The sequence below is a fragment of the Denticeps clupeoides genome, chromosome 19 (genome assembly GCF_900700375.1).
Source record: "Denticeps clupeoides chromosome 19, fDenClu1.1, whole genome shotgun sequence".
Classification (NCBI taxonomy): Eukaryota; Metazoa; Chordata; class Actinopteri; order Clupeiformes; family Denticipitidae; genus Denticeps; species Denticeps clupeoides.
This window is the reverse complement of record NC_041725.1, coordinates 5,327,452-5,347,143: the sequence shown is the minus strand read 5'-3', so window position 1 is coordinate 5,347,143 and position 19,692 is coordinate 5,327,452. Positions and strand designations below refer to the sequence as shown.

Below are 19,692 nucleotides of genomic sequence, written 5' to 3'. Positions count from 1 at the left end.
ATTTGGTGACAAGCCCTTCTTGTGATTGTCTTTCCTTTTTATTTTCATCTACATATTATGCAATATATTTTGCCCATATCAATTTTACTTGGCCTTTTAATAAAGCCTTCTTTAAATATGATTATATTATCAGCATAGGACAATATTACCATCACTGGTTGTGTGTTTGGCAGTGGATGGCAGTTAATAAAAAGAAACTCGTAATAAACCCGTGAAGTATGCCTACATTTACATTTACATCATTTATCAGACACCCTTATCCAGAGCGACTTACAATCAGTAGTTACAGGGACAGTCCCCCCCTGGAGCAACTCAGAGTTAAGTGTCTTGCTCAGGGACACAATGGTAGTAAGTGGGATTCGAACCCGGGTCTTCTGGTTCATAGGCGAGTGTGTTACCCACTAGGCTACTACTACAGTGCTCGAGGATAGTAAAATCCTTTCCGAGGTGGTATGTGCTGTAAAAAAGAGCCGCTGATGTTCTATCATACTTAATGCAGTGTAGTTCTATTGGTGACATATGTGACAATCACTTCACTTTATTATTATTACTTTTATTAGATCTTGACCACATTCAGGGCTCTGACTTTTATTCCATCCACACTCTGAACGTTCTTATAACCATGTTCCAGCCACTTGCCTCTGGATGGTCAAGAGCAGGGAAGCTCACACTCTACACTTATTCCGTGCTCAAGGAATCAATTGCATGTTTTTAGGCCGTGGGATTGTTAACTCAGTTAGCAGGTCCCAAATCCAGGTCAAATTTGTAATCTAGAGCAAAACCCAGTGAAGAACAGTAGCATGCTGTTTTTTTTGACTCAGCTTTCAGCATATTTAAAATACAAAGGTATTCATTTCACCATATTAGTTTAATACATTTGACATACAGTATAGCCATTGTATAATTTTTAGACAATTAACACTGCTAGTGCCTTGGAGTAAGCCTAGTCCCAGACTAAAAGCATTTCGCGGTGTTGAACCCCTAGAGGCCAAATCGGTGTTATATTTTACACTGATTGCACTTTTTACATTTATTTGTATGCTGCATATTTTAATCTTGTCTTTTGCTCCCTGCATGGTTGCTTTTGGGAATGAAACTTCTTATCTTATGCCACGGCAGATTTTCTTCCCCAGGACAATGCCAAAATTTCCCTCCCACTTTAACTATATGTGGATGCTGTTAGCCTCTTCTGAAAGCAATCTGACTCACATTGTACCTCATCAATAGCGCCCTCTAGGGTCAGAATTGAGGAAGAACAATGTGAGTCCTTACCCCTACCTGTACTTCTTTTTAAAGACAGAATCAAGCTAGTAAGACAGAAATACATTCAAATAACAAATATCTGTACATACTGTACATTTCCCTGCACAACCCATAATATATTGTCAACATCTCTTGACTGGAAAAAGTTGGGATGAAAATGAAGGCACTCTTTTTTTACAGCGTCGCCATCATTACAGACTTTCCTCGCTGGTCAGCATTCACCCACTCCTGCTCTGTCTGCCTTGTCAATTTGATTGATTGGTTGTGCTGGTTCTAAGGAGGATGATGCTGTAGCCCGTGAGTTCTGAAAAAGTAAGCTGCAACTTTACTGGAGATGGGTCACGGTCTCTCAAGCTGTAAACAAAAAGGATAAATGTATGTGTACAGTCACTCATGATATGTGTTAAATGGATGAGCACGACAGTCCATGAAATCTCATAGTGAATAAATTCCACAATGAAAAAAGTGACCACTGACTAAACTTAATGAATCTGTCTCACTTAATATTTTAGCATTGCTGTTATGTGAATAAACCAAACAATGCAGCATTATAGTAAAGTAAAAAGCATAAACTAAATAGCTTAGTTTAAAAGAGCAAACTATTTTTTAAAAACTAATGTGAAAAAAACAGTGAACAATTTTTTCAGTGCATCAATCCACTGTAGTAATTTGTCACACCTAATATTTCTGCATTGATTTAATGTGAATGAACCAATCAAGCCTGCTGTAACCTGTTTATTTACATTATGTCAATTCTAAAACATTAGGTGCGACAGATTACTTCTATTTTCTAAAGTTTAACCAGTGTTCACTTTTTACAGTGGATGGATGTACTGAAAAGGTGCATTTTTTCAGTGCATTTGGATTACATGCAATGCATCAAATGGCAGTCTGATAAGTGAAGGGGGCAGTGGTGGCCTAGCGGTTAAGGAAGCGGCCCCGTAATCAGAAGGTTGCAGGTTCGAATCCCGATCCGCCAAGGTGCCACTGAGGTGCCTCTGAGCAAAGCACTGTCCCCACACACTGCTCACCAAAAGGTGATGGTTAAAAGCAAAGGACACATTTCACCGTGTGCACCATGTACTGTGCTGCTGTGTATCACAATGACAATTCACTTTATTATTATCATTATATTTTATAAGTCTGTCTTACCTGCATTGTGCTGTAGATCCACGGCAATATGCTGGGGACACTACTGTAGACGCCCGGCCTGCCCCTCCTCCCACAGCCTGCCCCCCAGCTGGTCACCCCCACCAAGTACCACTGCCAATACCCTCTTGTGCACACTAGTGGACCACCACTGTCTCCCTGAATACCCAGGCAAAATCAAAAAGAAGGGAAAAGTAAAGTCATTTGAGTCATGACATTGTTTCACACACCCTGACCCTCTCCAGTCTCCCTCGAAACAGAGCAACTTTGTACAGCTGTATGGTTCTTCACAGTTTATGAAAGGCCCATTTGTCTGGTTTGAATTATCCCACGAGCCAAGGGATGTAACTTTAGTTCACAAAAACGAAGGTTATTTTAGAATATCCGTGTGCAGAGGGAGTTGTGCCAGGGGGCTTGAACTGTACAAACGGAAGCTACCTGACAAGTGTCTCTTCTTCCTTCGATATCTCCGGCACAGATCATGTTCTTTGTGACTCTTCCTTGGTACACTTGGCTACTATTGCACACACGAGTGTCTATAATGTCGACGCTTACCTCCATGAGCTCAATGGAGGCTTGGTCTAAAGAAGAAGAAGAAAAATAAATTCACCACCAGAAATGAATATATTTTACACTTTTTTTTTGTCTGCTTTTCTGACCTGCTCCCTCTTCTGTAGTTCCAAATCCAGTGGTCCAGCACTGGGTTCCAGAAGTGAAGCTCTGATCAAATGCAGGCAAGCAGACTGGTTGGACAGCATCTGACACAGTGGCAGAATCAGACAAGTTCTGTAAGATACTCTCACACACACACACACACACACACACACACACACACACACACAATAATTCATAAATGAAATGTAATATACATTAAAAGTAAAAACTGACATATGAAGAGGAATGTTTGTTTACTCAGTAGTCATCTGCTGCCAGTTTAATGAATTTTATTTTATTGAAACTTGCTTTCACTGAGACATGTTAGTCTTTAGAACTTTCACAATTACAATGAAGGTTTGGAGCTTCCCAAAATAAAATGATTATGACAATCATTTTATTAAGGTGGCAAATAAATATTTCCTGAGCGTTGTAGTAACATTGTCCTAAACATGAGTGTCACTGTATTAAAGTATTGAATCAATTATTAAGAGTTGCAACACACTCACAATTGAAGTCTACTGGACGGGTCAGTCTCAGCAGGGCAATGTCTTGGTCATTGGTGCCCTTATTGTAGTTTTCATTCACTATAATCTTCTTTACCAAGAAAGGCTCAGGAAGCTGCTTTTGGGAGAGTGTGCCTCCATAGACTCTCCAGTTTCGAGGTTCCATGGAAACTGAGCTGGTTCTTCATGGAAACAAAACACATCTTTATGATGTGGTATGTCATGTTTAACTGCAAGCTGGTGCAAAAGGAAAGTCAGGTCTCCAAGAGAACTGGCAGATCTGGTCCCACACTATGTCTTTGTCATAGTTTTGATACCTGCTAAATTCTATCCTTCAGATAATCTGTGATAAAACCTTGCTGGAGATCTTCCAGAACTGAGCATTAAAGTCAGTTGCACTTATTACGCACATCTGGTTTAGTGCTTTTAGGTAGCTGACTGCCATTAAATTTTATGTTCCCCATACAGTTGAGTGCAAAAAGTCCCCCTTAGACCTTGGTTAAATGAGAAAACTAACATTATATGCAAATTTAAAGGCATTTACTCTCTGAAAACCTTTAAAGGAATGGCCTGAAAAGTTAAAATAGCTTAGTATAACGAGGCAGTGGTGACCTAGCAGGTAAGGAAGCGGACTTGAAACCGGAGCTGCCAAGGTGCCACTGAGGTCCCCTTAATCAAGGTACCATCCCCACACAGTGCTCCCCAGGCACCTTTTATGGCCACCCACTGCTCACTAAGGTGATGGATTAAATGTAGCGGACACATTTTGTTGTGTGTATCGCAATAACAAACACAACTTTGACTTTGTTCGCATTCAAGTGAAATGTAGTACCAAAATCCAGGTAGCACCAGAAAATGGCACAATATCAGAAATTAAAATGACAAACAGTTATGCATATGATCCCATCAGGGTATCGAAACTGACCTTTGAAAGCAGTGGGCTGCTGTTATCACAAAGTCTGGAGAAAGCAGGGAACCACCACAGACATGGACACCCAGGAAGTGAAGGCTAACCTGCCATGGCCACTGTCCAAGTTTTGCAGCATTGCCCCCTATGATTCGGGTGACCGACTGCTGTCGACCGCATTCTGTGTAATAGAGACAGAAGTCTGAATGATTAGAACTGATTAGACTTTACACGTTATATTACCAAGAAAGTAATATTTTATTATTATATTTTTTATTATAAATATTACCTATGCACTCAAGAGAGACTGTCTGCTCGCTTGGACAAGAAGAGCTGCGGAGCAAAGAAATATAACTTAAATATGTGTAACTACAGCACTATACAGATGTATTTACGCATATTGGGAGTTAGGTACAATACTTTCAATGGGCAATTTAGGGCTGTGCTGCCTACCTGACAGTGACCAGGCCCTGAATCAGAGTCTGGCTGTGGGACTCTCTGGCGACAATGGACACGGCACCTTTGAACTGCTGTCGTTTCAGTGGCTTCAAGTCAAAAGAGCTGGAAAACATAAGAGTGGAAGTAGCTTAGTGGCAAACACATTTGCCTATGAACCAAATGACCACCTACTACCATTGTTTCCCTGAGCAAGACACTTAACCCTGAGTGTCTTCAGGGGGACTGTCCCTGTAACTGCTGATTGTAAGTCACACTGGAAAGTAAGGTAGGAAAGTAAGTAAAAGAAAAAACAATGAATTTATGATTTTTTACAACGGCTTGATCTGATATTTGATCTGATATTATTTATGAGCTGGTGGCTGAGCGGGTGTGGGGTTTTATTGTGCAGTTACATTTATGTTGTTAGTAGATGCTTTAATACAACCAATTGACATATGCTTTTGTATGTCAAGACAAAATTGCTTGACCAGGAGAATTAATAAAACCCAAGAATAACAGGACGAGCTAAAGAAGGTGAACAAACTAAATAAAGAGAAGACACAGGTCAGACAGGTTACACACATTTGACATAATGGCTGTTCAGTATCCTGTGTGTCTCCCATATGACACGAATATGCTTCTTAGGCATGCAGGGAGCATATACTTAACTTCTGTTATTTGAAGCAAATATATTCAGATATGATTAGATAAACAGCGAAAGAACATAATGCGAGAACATGGCTAACTGTCACATATTTCTGTTTTATCCTGTCCACTTCGTGGACGTGAGATGAGAAGACTTTTTTTATACCGTCTGAAGCCCAGTTGAGCACAGGTCTGGTCAGCCAAGCTCTTAGTCCATCCCTGGTAGCACACAGGCAGGAAACGGCCATCCTCTGCTGTTCTGATCTGCAGACCCCCGTCTGAGTCAAACCGCACTGGACATAGACATAGGAAGCTACTTGTTTATGTGGGAAAAAAATGCTATTTAAAGAATATTGCTTATTACATGAATTTCCATATCTCTCTGTTGAGTTGTCTTTCAAACATTTGAATTGTATCTTCAACAGTCATTTAATATGGACACACAGTATGCTTGCTGTGGTGAGATTTTGAATGTGTGCATGTGTGTGTGTGAGACAGGTCCACACCGCAGTTGGCCTCGTCGCTGCCCAGCAGGCAGTCCTCATGTGCGTCACACAGCACGGTGGCATTGGAGCAGGTGTCGGGTGTGGCCATGCTCTGCGGCTGCTCTGTGCTCCCCTTGCTGTCTGTGTAGCTCTGGAGGATCACCGTCGTGGCCAACCTGCTACTGTAATGCACTTGGAGAAGAGGGTGAGAGAGAAAGGTGTGCGTTTATCATTAAAACAAGAACAGAATTCTTATGCTCACAGACGCCTACTCTGCCTCTGGTTAATTCCGCGCCCACATTTATCATCAGTGAGAGCCTAGTTTGCTGAAATGTGCTGATCAATTTTTGCTGATGTCCCCTACCTCCCAGCCAGATGGCAATGGCCAGAAAGATGAGCAGAAAAACGGTGACTCCTGATCCGCCATAACACTGGGCATCCTTCCCACAGCATGCCTTCCTATGCTGGTAGGGAGGGGCCGCTGAAACAGCTTGACAAAACACACACTGCCATTTAATTAAGACAAGGACACACCGCGGCACTGAGTGCACAACACTGAGCAGCGTGCTTTCTGCACCATAGTTGATTAAAGACACGGGTGGAACGAGGGTGAATAGGAGGGTTTTGGGCTTACGGATGCTGTGCTGGGTCACAGGAGCGGCAACCACAGGTGCATGCTGGGGAATATAGTGTGGCTGGCTGTATGCGGGCAGTCCGAATGTGTTGGTATAAGCAACCTCCTTGTAGATGTGTAGGGGAGGCCGGATGTGTAGAGATACACAGTAGTAGGGAGGAGGGGCATCTTTCTGCAGAACAAAAAATATATATATATACACTCGACTTTATTCTATTGCCCTCTTGGAATGACATAAATAATATAAATAAATAAATAAGTGAAAAATTGTCTCAATGACATTCTTTATCAAGCCAACAGCTGGATTATTTGGGGGTGATAAAGAATGTCATTCAGACATACAACAGTATTCTATTATTTAAAGATGGAAGGTAAATCTAATTTCTACCGTTGCAGCACCCAAGTGTTGTATGTAAAATATTGGCAGAATTACTCCAGTGAATTATAGGGACACCAACACAAAGCCTTATCTTTGCGGTTTTAGTCAGCATTACTGTTCAGATTGCGAGAAAAACATTCATACTTCTGTTGCCTAAGGAGTACATGCTGTATGATAGGCCGCACGGCGACACGGCCTCACACCTCCAAGCTGGTAAGGTTGAATTACATTTTGTATGTGTAGAGTTTGCATGCTCTCCCCGCGTTTCCAACGGGTTCTCCTGTTTCTACCGCCCGAAGACACAGTGAATTAGCGGCTGTAGATTTTCTGTAGGTGTGCGTGATCGGCGTGTGTGCGCTCGGGTCCCCACCCTCCACCCAATATCCCGTGATAGGCTTGGGAAACCGAAACCCTCCTTAGGAATGGGTGGTAATGCAAAGTGAATGAGGCTGACACATTATTCGAATTAATGTCATTTAAGTCTTTGGCCATTATGTTCACTTGTTTTTTGGCTGTTATAAATCCCCTCTTCAAATTCTTTATTTGGATCTTTCAGAGGCAGAATAGTTCAAATCAGTCAAGCAACTTCTGGGGTTGACAGTTGAAAGGAAGGAGTTTACTGGCAAAGCATGAGGCAGAACTGTGTCAATGGGAACTACAGCTTTAGAAGTGGTCTTGGGCACTACAGACAAACTTGGCATGGCGTGTGAAACCTACATCAAGACAGAGCTGTGTTTCCTAGCAACATCATCTTCACATTAGACTGGCTTTCTTAATGTTTTAAATTTAACGTTTTCAATGTTCTTAATCAGTTCAAGCAGTGGCTCAACTTAAAGAACCATGTCAGCGCAAACATCATCTCATTACAAACTGGACAAAGGTGACATTGTTGTCACCTCAGTGAGACAAATGCAATGACACCCTGGCAGAAAAGAGAGAACAGCAAAAACGTCACCCCTCTATCCAGCTATTTTCACACACAAAAGTGGAAAGTCACGTTTGTCCCCTTTGTCTTTAGCCATCAGGAAACACTGCAGTGTGTAATGTATATGTCCTTGTCATTTGACACCATACAGAAATTGACCCAGATTCTTTTTTATGTACTTTTTTGTTTAATAGCCCAAAAATAGTTTTTTGTTTTTCTGGAAAGCTTGCCACATGCTAAAAAAAATCTCCCAGTCGTGAGATTTTGCGCAGTATACGCAACAAAACTATCCAGAGCTTGTAAAGCTTGTAATGGATATAGGTGTGTGTGTGTGTGTGTGTGTGTGTGTGTGTGTGTGTGTGTGTGTATATATATATATATATATATATATATATATATATATTTCTCTTCTTATTTTTCGACAGCGATGTCTGCGCTTTAGCCATTACATCATCAGATCATTAAAGAAAATTCCTTCTTACTATGTTCTTTGAGCAAGGTAACACAAGATAATCATCTTTATGTGAAGGGTGTGGTCTGTCCAGTTCATAAAAAAGCAGTGACAATGAATAATTAGACAAACATGCTGCATGCTGCTACGTTTCTAAGGTCAAGTTCTCGTCCTTTAATGTTGCTTTCACTAAATATGCATTTTATAAAAAAAAAAAAGGTCTTATTAACTTCAAAATTAATATAGAAGTGGGCCCTGTAACACACACCAAAATGTCCAATCATGTCTGCAGCATTTCTCGGGAAACTAAATGAAATTAATCTCAGACTCTCAGATTTCCTGGCACGGCTTTATATGCTTTACGTAAATTCCCAACCCTGAAACCTAATGGGGTTTGTCAACAGAATGAAAATTAATTCAAATCCAAACTTAAAGCAATATTGTTTTACACCCAAAACGAGCCCGTGGCTTGACATCACAGACCATACACTACACAACTAGCCATTAATAAAGCATCTAGTAGGTATGGTATATATTTCATCCAGGTTAAGTGTGATAAGATGCAATGTTGACGCATAACCAAATTGCAGTCAACATTAAGCCAACACATTGAAGCCAGTCACATAGTGCAGAACTATTCAAAATGGCAATTATCATAATATGCATCTCCACTGAAGACAACTGAATTCGACTCAATCTCAAACTAACCTATCTCAAACTAAGGCATAATAACCTGCTAATACATATATTAGACCTTAGCCATTCAAACTCCATGTTAAGGCCATCAGATAAATGTAAATTAAAAGTGGTGGGGGGGAAATGGCAATGGCAAATTGTTGCAGAGCTCTTACCGGGTCATGCTCTGCCATTGGAGTCCAGGGGAGAAGTGTGAGGATTAGAGGGTGTAGGTGGGTCTGCCTCACCTGCCCTGCAGCCTTAGGAACACTATACTCTCCATTCAACACCCTTTTATTGTGACCTCTGTCAGGCTGACACCTCCGACCATACATACACTGTCTGCCCACCCTCTGTTTCTTCCTCCATTTGTTTTTTTCTCTCATTTTGCACCTGGCATGGTCTTCCTGTGTTGGGTTCCAACCCGCAGGACAAGTTCCAAAGCAAACTTTGGAATCTTACGATGGAAAACACACCCTTGTTAAGATTAAACGGTTTGCTAATAAAAAAAAATATATATTGACACTAGAATAGTATTCAAATAGTAAATGAAATGTTTTCTCTTTTCTGCTTCTCCCTTTAGGGGTCACCAGAGTGGACAAAGCGTTCTGGATGTCCACAGAAAAAAATGTCTGTCGGCAAAAGATTTTTGATGCCCTTTCCCGCCGCAACCCTCCCTATTTATCCAAGCCTAAAACTGGCACCAAGTCACGCAGGTAAATGTGAACGTCACATTTATGTTCTATATGTTTAATAAACACATTAAAATAAAATAGTACATCACTGATTGAAATTGAATGGTTTGTTTGATGCCAAAATCAATCTATTTTGATAATGATCCGGTCCGAAAAGAGGTTACTCCGGTCCGTGATCCGGACAATGACCGTGATTCATTGTCCTGTGAAATGTTCCCTAATCGTTTTCACCTGTGTTAATTGTATAAAGCTGCCCTGTTCGTTTCTGTTCGCCGTCAGGTCTTTAACGTTATGTTCCAAGTTCACCAGTGTCAACGTCTCGGATGTCTCCCCTGTCCTGTGATTCACCATTAAACCCCTGTTTCGTGATGTCAGGTGATAGCGTCCTTTATTCCTCGTCTCCTCGTCACTCTTCGCCCTCCTCTCCGTGCACCCGCCGCGTCATGCCCGCATGGACATGACAGTCTGTAATACTAAATGAACTAAATTAATGTTATATACTGTGATGTACTTTCATTATGACACAAAGATTCTAATATTGCAATCCAAAAGCTGGTTATATATAACCAGCTATACTGCTGCTATTCAGGTTGTGAAAATATTGATTAATAGAAGAGGATGACAGGCTAACCACTTCACACAGCTGCTCTTTTATCAGTTCTGGACTGCTGGAATGAAACTATACAGATACATGAAAGATTATGATTAGATTACATACAAAGATGGAAATAATAATAATTCAGATCAATTAGTCAGCAAATTATATAAATGCCTGATTGTTTTAGTGAGGAAGCATACCATTTTTGCCACAAGAGGGGGGACTTGATCTGGTGTCATGTTTGAGCCACCTTGTAATTAGGGTACAAAAAGAAAAAAAAAGACAGGAAACTGAGCTGCTTTTGAGTGGAAGTCAAAAAGGAAATATTTTTTTTTTTCTGTTTTCCTTTCACATACGTATCAGCAGTGTACAGAAACATGGAGGAACTACTCGGAGAAAGAATAATCTGTGGGAAATTTCTGCGTGCACTCTTTGAGATCTTTGCTGTGTCTCCTAATAGAAGCAGAAAGAGAAAGATGACGTCATCTTAAACGTCCTAAAGACAGCAGAAAAGAGTAACCCCTTGCCCTTCAAAGAACATGTGAACTCTGATTCATCCACTTTTGATTCCTCCCTTCTGTTCTGTGAACCCTTTCAGCAAGTACATTCTGAGAAGAACCATAACAAAAAAAATCCCTTGTCACAGCTGTGCAACGAAACCAAAACAAGTTTTATTCAAGTGTCATGCCTTGTCCAAGTTGAATGGGGATTACCCACAAGTGTATTATTATGTAGTTTTTGTAGCTTTGAAGCTGGCCTGTGCTGGTAAGAGAACAAGAGGAGCTCACCCCTGTTCCTAGTGGCCTACCATAATTTGATAAGATTTACCATAATCTGAGACCAGGACTTTAGGACATATTTGGTATATTATTGTGTTGAGGTGATTAGAACTGAATGTAAAGTTTGTAGCATTATTTAGCAAAAGCTTTAGTGACAAACAAACAAACGAAAAAAAATTTTTTTTTTGTGAAGCGCACATTAAACTTGCCTTAAGATACATGTGTTGGCTATTATGGCCTGCAGCAACACGAGAGGGTGAAAGTGAACAGTGGGCAGCCATGACAGGCACCCGGGAAGCAGTGTGTGGGGACGGTGCTTTACTCAGTGTCACCTCAGTGGCACCTTGGCGGCTCGGGCAACCTTCTGAACCTTATGATCCTTTATTAGTCCTACAAGTGGGAAATTTACATTGTCAGGGCAGAAAGTGGACAGTACAAGATAAGAAAAAAAAAGTTTAATGTACAAAAAAGCAAAAAAATAGTCATAGAAAATAAAAACAGTGAATGCGAGTATATAAGAATATATGTATTGTAAAATTGTACTTATGTAGAGACTGGGTATATATACACATATTACAAATATTTGAGTAATATGTTCTATGTTTGTCTGGTCAGCTGTGCGCACAAGTTGTTTAAAATAATTTACCCTAAATTTATTTACATCTTTAAAAAATTGAAAAAAGATACACACCTCACGATGGAGAGGACTCATTTTGCAAAAATACAGCAAAATTATGGCTGCTCTTGCACATAGTCATGGGATTCTAATTAGCCGGACTCATTTTCTGCGCATACTGAAAGATAACCGGTTGAGCCAATGGAAGAGGTACACAGACTACACGTTATTAACTTCATTCAGGGACAATTACAAGGTCTAGATGCACGTTCACAAAGCACAAAATACACATTGCAGCCCATATCATGCGTTATTTGCGACGGTTTTTGTGCACGTATTGCACAAGATATCGCATGTCATTTTGCAAATATACTCTTTATGCTCTGTAAAGTTAATTACTGCTTTTTCTTTTTTACATTTTTACATTGCTATGGCGTGATTGTATGATGTGTGTGGACTGTGAAGCACTGGAAGTATCTGCTGAGAAAATGAATACAATGTGACATTATGACTGGTTGCATTTGAATTAAGGGGTGTAATAAATAATGATACTGTTATGTGAGGATGCGATTTTATCTCCATTTTCCCCCTCCCACCAAGACCGCTATGTCAGAGACCAAGACAAGACTGAGAATAAATAGAGCAAAGACCAAGAAAAAAACGAAACCACAAAAAATTACAACAGATCTACAACAGTAGTAGTCCTCATCTTGGATGAGGGTCATGAAGTCGGCCACCAAGCTGCAGATGGGGTATTGGTTTTCAAGCCCAGTCCATCACGAGGGGTGGTGTGGCAATTCCCGATGCAGGTCCTAGAGTGTTACCATTGGGACCCCGGGGGTGACGGATGTTCATCTGCAGCGTCTGCTCCTGGGATGTCAGCGTCATCATCACTTGGTTCATTTGATGCTGCTGCCGATGTTGCTGTACTGGCGTCAGCAGTTGGGCCACCGCACTGGACAGTGCAGCACTGTCGGGTGTGTGTGTGTGTGTGTGTGTGTGTGTGTGGGGGGGGGGGGGGGGGGGAGTTGTGTGGGGGGACTTCAATGTTAGACTAAGTGTTTCATGCCTTTCAGATGTGTGTGAACGACTGTGGATGCTGTATTAATAAGTAACAGGGAACATACAGAATGGATGGGGAAAAGGAACGTCTGTAGGTACTCATCTGGGAGAAGGTTCTGGGAGGTTTGGAGTAAAGGGTGTGCTCCCTTTTTTTTAAAATAGGTGTATCGATCATGAACCTGTCTATTTTAACTGAGGGGAAATAAGAGGTGATGAAGTTTGGGTTGACAAGTTATTTAAATAAATAACTAAAATAACTTAAATAAAGGGTATAATGGTGGGCTGATGGAGGTTCCCCTGGTCTTCACTGGACACTTTATAAAAGGACAGAATAACCAGCAAAGTGACATGACAGGTCCGGCATCTCTTTATCACCAAGCTCAGTCTTTTAACTCTTCCATTTCCCAGCCCAACATAGGCCGGATCTAAACGGCGAAGTGGGTCACGAAGTGGGTCATTGACATAATGGATGGGGATCCCCTAACTCTGTCAATGTTTGTGTACCACTGACATGTGGGAGAGGGGGAAAGAAAATTTGTAGGTGACTCAGCTCTTTTAAAGTGTAAATCACCTCCTACTTATCAAAAAACACTGGGTTGTAATAACTGAAAGGCTGTCACTTTCCTCACAGTCTTACTTTGCGTAAACAGGAAGAACAGGATGAAAAAATGCATTAAAAATGCATGAAAGTCAATCTGTTTGTTCCACCAGATCTTCCGGCAAAAATGGCCAAAACTTACCCAAGCCATAAACTACCGAGGCCGGTACTGTCTGGACTGTTTTCTTTTCCCCATCAGAATATTGAGCTCTGACCACCAACACCACCCCACACTCATAATGATCTTGTACATTTAAACACTTTTAATTCTTCTACTGTATGTCACTTACATGTCCTGTAACATTGTAGTCTTCATTCGCATTAAATGTCACCAACCCCTATATAAAAAGCAGCGTGTGGTCTTTTTTAAACTGTTGACATTTTGCATGTTCCTTCCTGATTGTTTTCTAATAAGAATCATGATGGGAAACCAGGACGTGTACTTCTGTTCTCTGCACACTAATCTATTTCATGCCACCTTACTTGCTTTGCTGGGGTAGACTCTTGTGAACAGCGAATACGTAAAAAAAACAAAAAAAAAACAGTTGAAATGTGTGGACAGTGTGTTTCTTTGTGTTTTGAACTAAAATTGTTACCTGTGGTCACCATACAGGTTTTTCCCATCACCCTCATCACATTCTCTATAAAGCTGCTTTTTGTATAAAGTTGCTTTTCCAATGCACCTTTCCATAAATGTGAGAGCTGAAGAACTGAGTGCATTTTATTGCTGTGTATAGCTTTTAATATTTATAGCATTATTATTGTCATGGAGATGATAATTAAAACGATCATTTTTCATGTGCTTTCTGCTCAGATTTCTGTACCTGTCTTTATCAACACTGTAGTGTTTCTCTGCTATTTCTTGTTTAAATGCTACAATATGGGTGATTGTGCAGCCATCACTGAAATAAAATGAACAAAGGCTGAGAGAGCGCGTGAGAGAGAGAGCAAGAGAGAGGTAGATAAAGTCAAAACAGGAAGAGGGAAAAACGTGAATGGAACGTGGGTGTGAAAGCGGTAGTGGGAGGGTGACGCTTACGTCACAGAAGACACACTGAGACACATCTAACTGTCACACCAACAGAAGCTGTAAAAGCCCTGCCGGCTCATACGTCAACAGCATTACTGCAGGGCGATGAGGCCAGGACAAGCCACACGCATCACTTCTGCTTTGCAACCCAGAGGGAACGCATGCGTGTGACTTCGTACCAGAGCGGGGTCAAGAGAGGAGGTCTCCTTGGATTGTACGATGCACCTGAGATAACCCCAAAATGGACTGGCGCTCCTGGATCCTCGTTCTTGTCCTTTTGCTTCATATCTTGGATTGCGCTTCAGGTCAGGGTGGTTTGATTCATTTGACCTATTGTATTAATGCACTTTCTAAACAAATTTTTGTGTGTGTACGTTTCATTATACATTCACATGTGTAAATATTATCTGTCTGGGCGAGTGAGCTGCATTTGGATTATGTCTTTTTTAAAAATATTTTTCCTTCGTATTGGCGGTGTTCAAGTAGAGTTGCTCCTCTTAACAAATCCAGTAAATTGTTCTGGACTGAACATTTTTAAGACAATTGAGTAAATGTTCACACTGGATGAGTCTCTGTGAGTTTCGGTGTTGAGTCTGTGTGTGTGGGCGGTATACGGAGAGTGGGAAATTCAGATGGTCTTCCTACATTTCTGATGACATCACCAGTTATTCTGTGCAACGTGTGTTTCCCAACATTTGAAACTCTTTTTATGCGGCATGCTTTTTGGTGCAGTGAGCTGGTCTAACCGCACAGGTGACAAAATAAGAAAAGATCTACAGTGTAGGCAAGATCACACACGTTTTTCATGTTCGTACATGTTGGGAACTAACAGAAAGAGAGGTAGATAATCTAATCGCCTTCATCACTATGTGTTGTAGGTGAGGATTTGATGAAGCTGAGGAATGTGACGGTGGAGATCTGGGAAGAAATTGTGATTGTGCGCTGGGAACCCCCCGAAGACTGTCCAGAGGACGCCAGCTACGCGGTCCGAATAGGAAGGTCAGTCTCACTTCTTCTTAGCTTTGGCCGCTCAGATTCTGTCATACAAAAATTCCACATTTTTATGTTCACTCATTTATATTCTTACACCCTTTTCCTGTCCCAGCACATTACATCTAAGTGTGTTACATTTCCCTGTTTCACTTTAGAAACTGTTGGAATTTTTGCCAATTCTCCAAATGTTCACCTTTTTAACCCCTGATATTATTTTACAGTTATGGAGAGAGTTTTGACAACCTGAGCACCGGGTGTGATGGAACCACCAAGACCGAGTGCGACGTCTCTACCTTCATCAAAAATTATACAATGAAGCACATCCTTTATGTTGGACTGATCACAAAGCAGGGCATAGTCTGGTCCAAGAAGCTGAATATAAACATGAGAACAGACTGTAAGTACCGTAACGATGTAATCCTGTCAAGCTCTACTGCACACTCCATTTGCTCAATTTTCTATTTCTTTTGCGAATTCTAATCCACCTGCTCCTCTGCTGCAAACAGCTAAAATCCTCCCGCCCTCCTTCAGCCTGGCAGGCAACGGAGACAGCATCAAGGTCAAGATTCACAGCAAACCGACCTTAATGGCGATATTTACGGCTGGACTGCAGTACTCTGCATATTTGCGGATCAAAGGCCATGTGAGTAAAGTTCTGTCTGTAGGTGCGAATTCTTTTCACATGGACAGTGACAACCAACTAAAAAAATTATTTATTTTTTTGTACCATTTGCATTTTCAGACGGAAAATTTGGAGAAATTAGAAGTTAAATACGAGAGCAGTGGAGCTGTAGAGGACATAGAGTTCAAAAACCTGTGGTGGGGTCAGGAATACTGCGTAAAAGTGACACTGGAAGCTCTCGCCACAGAAGCAATGAACGCCTCCAAGGAGGAGTGCCTTCTGCTGAAGCCAGGTGACCATGCCCATGAAAACAACAAAAGCACCACGACTGCCCCGCCACCCCCATCCTTAAACTAACATTTCCTTTCTGATCCGGGCAGATGGTGACACAGTGTTTGGTTTTGTGGGTCTTGCTCTTGGGATCTTGGTGATGGTGGTGCTGCTTGGCATGAGCTGCTTTCTGTGGCGTCCTGTTAAAATGCCTGCTGTACTGGTAGGTAAAAAAAAAAAAAAAGAAGCTGCTTGTTAACATATGATTTAAAAATAAAGAAAAAAGGAACTGAAGCTCAAGTCTGAGCATGTAAATTTACATGACTCATGTTTTTTTTTTTTTTTTTTTCTCATTTCGTTTCTCTAAAAAACTGACAGTAGGAAAGTTCCGGGGTTTCCTGATGTACTAACCATTCTTCCCTCTTCGCTCATTATACGTTTTATTTAATCACTGGACACGTTTGTCGGTTTTAGATGCCTCACAGTGCCACAGTTTGGAGGCAGCAGCTAACGGCTTCATTTCCTTCTTCACGCAGAAACCCCAAGAAATTGGGTGGCACCCGGTCAGCATTACAGATGGTCCCGTAGAGGTCATTGTAGACAAGGGATGGCTTCTAACCCGCACGCTTGTGGACGGGAAGAAAGGAAAGTACGACGACACCAAAAAGATCCTGGAGGAGGTGGAGAGGCGGGAGAGCCAGGACAGCGGCATTAACATGGAGCCGGCCTCCATCTCCAGCCGCCACTCAGACGAGGAGGAGGCGGCAGCAGCGCTGGAAGACAGTGGATGCGAAAGCCTGGACAATGCCGGCGGGAGCCTGAACGGAAGCGGGGGAAGCAGGGAGCTTTTACTGATGGACGGGAGGAGGGGAGATGACAGCGGACTCGGTTTGGGGTTAAACGGAGGTGGCCATGGGGTGCTGCCCGACTTGGAGGTTGTCGCGGGAGACGGGTACCGTAGCCAGAGTCCTGCCACGATAGAGAGTCACGCATATCGCGAAGAGAAGGTTGATGTATCCAGCCAGTGCGATACAGACACTAACTTGGCCGCTCCAATAAGTGGCTACAGGCCGAGCCAGGTCATCGGAAATGAACTGACAAATGCTTGTCATCACATGCCATCTGTCACAATAAAGCAGGACTTCCCTCTGTCCAGTTATCTGAAGAAGACTGTCCTCCAGACTGTGAGACCACTAGAGCAGGATGATCATATTCCCCTGTTCCAGGACAGCCTGATGAGCTGCAACGATTCTGCTCTGTTCCACAATGACAGGGGGCTTGACTGTCACATAAACTCAATTGCTGTATCACTTAGTGACATGGAGCTGACTTTTGGTTGAGCTTGAACACTTGAACCATTGAGTACATTGGCTGCCTTATCAGTGTATAGAAGAAGCAGTCAGGAGCTACTGTTTGCTAAAAAAAAAAAAAAAGGGTGAATGTGTTGTATTAAGCCCATCTATCTGGTTTCGACCGAAACCGGAAATTTCTCAGGAAGTGAAATGTTTGTCAGAGAAAGGAGGCAGAAGCAGATGTTACTTAAAGTGACACATGTTTAAATGTGTTTTTGGATGTCCAAATTACGTTTAGAAGAAAGACATATATCGTCAACTTTGTTGCGTTTTATCACTCAAACATTTTCACAGCCTGATATTAAGCTAACAGACTATTCACTTTATTCTAGCAATGAGATACTTGAAACCATAGGACATCTCCAGCTCTGCCAGCCCTGGTACTAACATTTGCGGGCATCACAAAGTCACTAGCCTACACATTTCAGCCCACTGTTTCATATAATGAATAGTCTGGCATACCCTGAAACCTCCCACACACAGTTTTTTTTATGTATGTCCTGGACTGTCCGTGGCCAGTCAGAATATTCAAATGTGTTCCCCACCTGCAGTTCACTGCTGAATGTTGCACTATTAACTGTGATTTATTTATCTATAAGCACACACATGCCTATAGTCTGTTCTAAATGCTCATATTGCAGTACTGTGTACAATGTTGAAATAAACCTATTTTGGTTCTAGAAGCAACATTTTTGTCCTGTTGTTTCTAATGTCTGTTATATAGTACCTCATAAGCAATGTCAATGCAATTAAGGCAAAAGATCTACATAAGCAGAAGTGAAAGACTGACAAGCTGTGAAAAGCAAGTTGTTCCTACATACAACACACTCTACTCTCCATCTCCATTACTTTCCAATTTTATGCTATATTCTGTAATTGGAGAGGTAAGATATTTTCAGTGTATGCATAATTTTTAAAAAGGAATTTTATTCCTCTACTTATTACTAGTATCATAAGTAATTAGTAATTACTTATTATTATATTACTATATTACATATTATTGATTTAAATAATCATATTAGTGATTAGACCTGACCTAAAGAAAATGGACCTAAATAAACTTAGTCCAACACTTTTTTTTTTCTTCTGTGTGTTTAGTGAAAGTAATTTAATTTAGTTGATGTACAGTCATTCAATGTGTTTTCTTTATTTTCATGACCATTTACATGGTAGATTCTCACCGAAGGCATCAAAACTATGAATGAACACATGTGGATTTATGTATTTAACCGGACCTGAACCCAATCGAGATGGTTTGGGGTGAGCTGGACCGCAGAGTGAAGGCAAAGGGCCCAACAAGTGCTAAACACCTCTGGGAACTCCTTCAAGACTGTTGGAAAAGCATTTCAGGTGACGACCTCTTGAAGCTCATCGAGAGAATGCCAAGAGTGTGCAAAGCAGTAATCAGAGCAAAGAAACTAGAATATAAAACCGTTATTTCACCTTTTTTTGTTAAGTACATAACTCCACATGTGTTCATTCATAGTTTTGATGCCTTCAGTGAGAATCTACCAACGTAAATGGTCATGAAAATAAAGAAAACACATTGAATGAGAAGGTGTGTCCAAACTTTTGGCCTGTACTGTACATTAAACTGGACATTTTTTTACTTGGTAAACGCATTCAGTTTCTTAGAAAAGTTTACAGCTAGAAGTACTTGGCTTGAACTTCTTCTAAATTCTGCCTCCACAATTCTCATTTCCTGATCTATGGGACTTCCCTTTGGTCTCCACAGTGCCTACTTTATTTGCTACCCTATGATTGGGTCTGCAAGAATTAAGGCGTATCAGAATTTGCCATGGACGTTGACATGTGAATGATACAGACATCTAGGTCAGTCTCTTTCTGTTGTTAAAGAACTTGCCGTGTGGTAAGAACCACAGTATCCTATACAGTTTTTTTCTTCTCACTGTCGAAGGTCACAATTTCTGAAAAGAGTTCTGCAGTCTAATTTTACCAATTTTGT

At 41.2% G+C, this 19,692-nt stretch overlaps 2 protein-coding genes across 3 annotated transcripts; one reads left to right on the top strand and one right to left on the bottom strand.

Moving 5' to 3' along the window:
- Positions 1–537: 537 nt before the first annotated feature.
- Positions 538–9,439, bottom strand: tmprss13a (transmembrane serine protease 13a). Of its 2 annotated transcripts, none has more exons than XM_028962344.1 (13): positions 9,288–9,439; positions 6,682–6,853; positions 6,412–6,537; positions 6,069–6,239; positions 5,729–5,855; positions 4,933–5,040; positions 4,769–4,812; positions 4,498–4,660; positions 3,576–3,754; positions 3,072–3,170; positions 2,851–2,993; positions 2,416–2,571; positions 538–1,567 (listed from the first exon to the last, which is right to left on the bottom strand). In XM_028962344.1, the coding sequence occupies exons 1-13, from the start codon at positions 9,303–9,305 to the stop codon at positions 1,475–1,477; spliced, it is 1,599 nt and encodes a 532-aa protein (XP_028818177.1). In that variant the 5' UTR covers positions 9,306–9,439; the 3' UTR covers positions 538–1,474. The 2 variants fall into 2 exon arrangements, with proteins under 2 accessions (XP_028818177.1, XP_028818178.1); XM_028962345.1 differs by having other exon boundaries at positions 538–1,617; positions 9,288–9,438.
- Positions 9,440–14,548: 5,109 nt separating this feature from the next.
- il10ra (interleukin 10 receptor, alpha) lies at positions 14,549–18,324 on the top strand. The gene is made up of 7 exons (XM_028962494.1): positions 14,549–14,794; positions 15,368–15,488; positions 15,704–15,879; positions 15,989–16,125; positions 16,225–16,396; positions 16,485–16,597; positions 16,911–18,324. Exons 1-7 carry the CDS (start codon positions 14,731–14,733, stop codon positions 17,712–17,714), a joined length of 1,587 nt encoding a protein of 528 aa, XP_028818327.1. The 5' UTR covers positions 14,549–14,730; the 3' UTR covers positions 17,715–18,324.
- Positions 18,325–19,692: the final 1,368 nt, after the last annotated feature.

What these genes read in the sequence shown, in the direction of transcription:
- il10ra (XM_028962494.1), top strand. Translation starts at nt 14,731, where the DNA reads ATGGACTGGCGCTCCTGGATCCTCGTTCTTGTCCTTTTGCTTCATATC. An exon ending in TACGCGGTCCGAATAGGAAG is followed by an intron (nt 15,489 to 15,703) that starts GTCAGTCTCACT and finishes ATTATTTTACAG; the next exon opens with TTATGGAGAGAGTTTTGACA. An exon ending in TTAAAATGCCTGCTGTACTG is followed by an intron (nt 16,598 to 16,910) that starts GTAGGTAAAAAA and finishes TTCTTCACGCAG; the next exon opens with AAACCCCAAGAAATTGGGTG.
- tmprss13a (XM_028962344.1), bottom strand. An exon ending in GCAGCCCACTGCTTTCAAAG is followed by an intron (nt 3,755 to 4,497) that starts GTCAGTTTCGAT and finishes GTTTCCATGAAG; the next exon opens with AACCAGCTCAGTTTCCATGG. An exon ending in CCGTCCAGTAGACTTCAATT is followed by an intron (nt 3,171 to 3,575) that starts GTGAGTGTGTTG and finishes CCACTGTGTCAG; the next exon opens with ATGCTGTCCAACCAGTCTGC.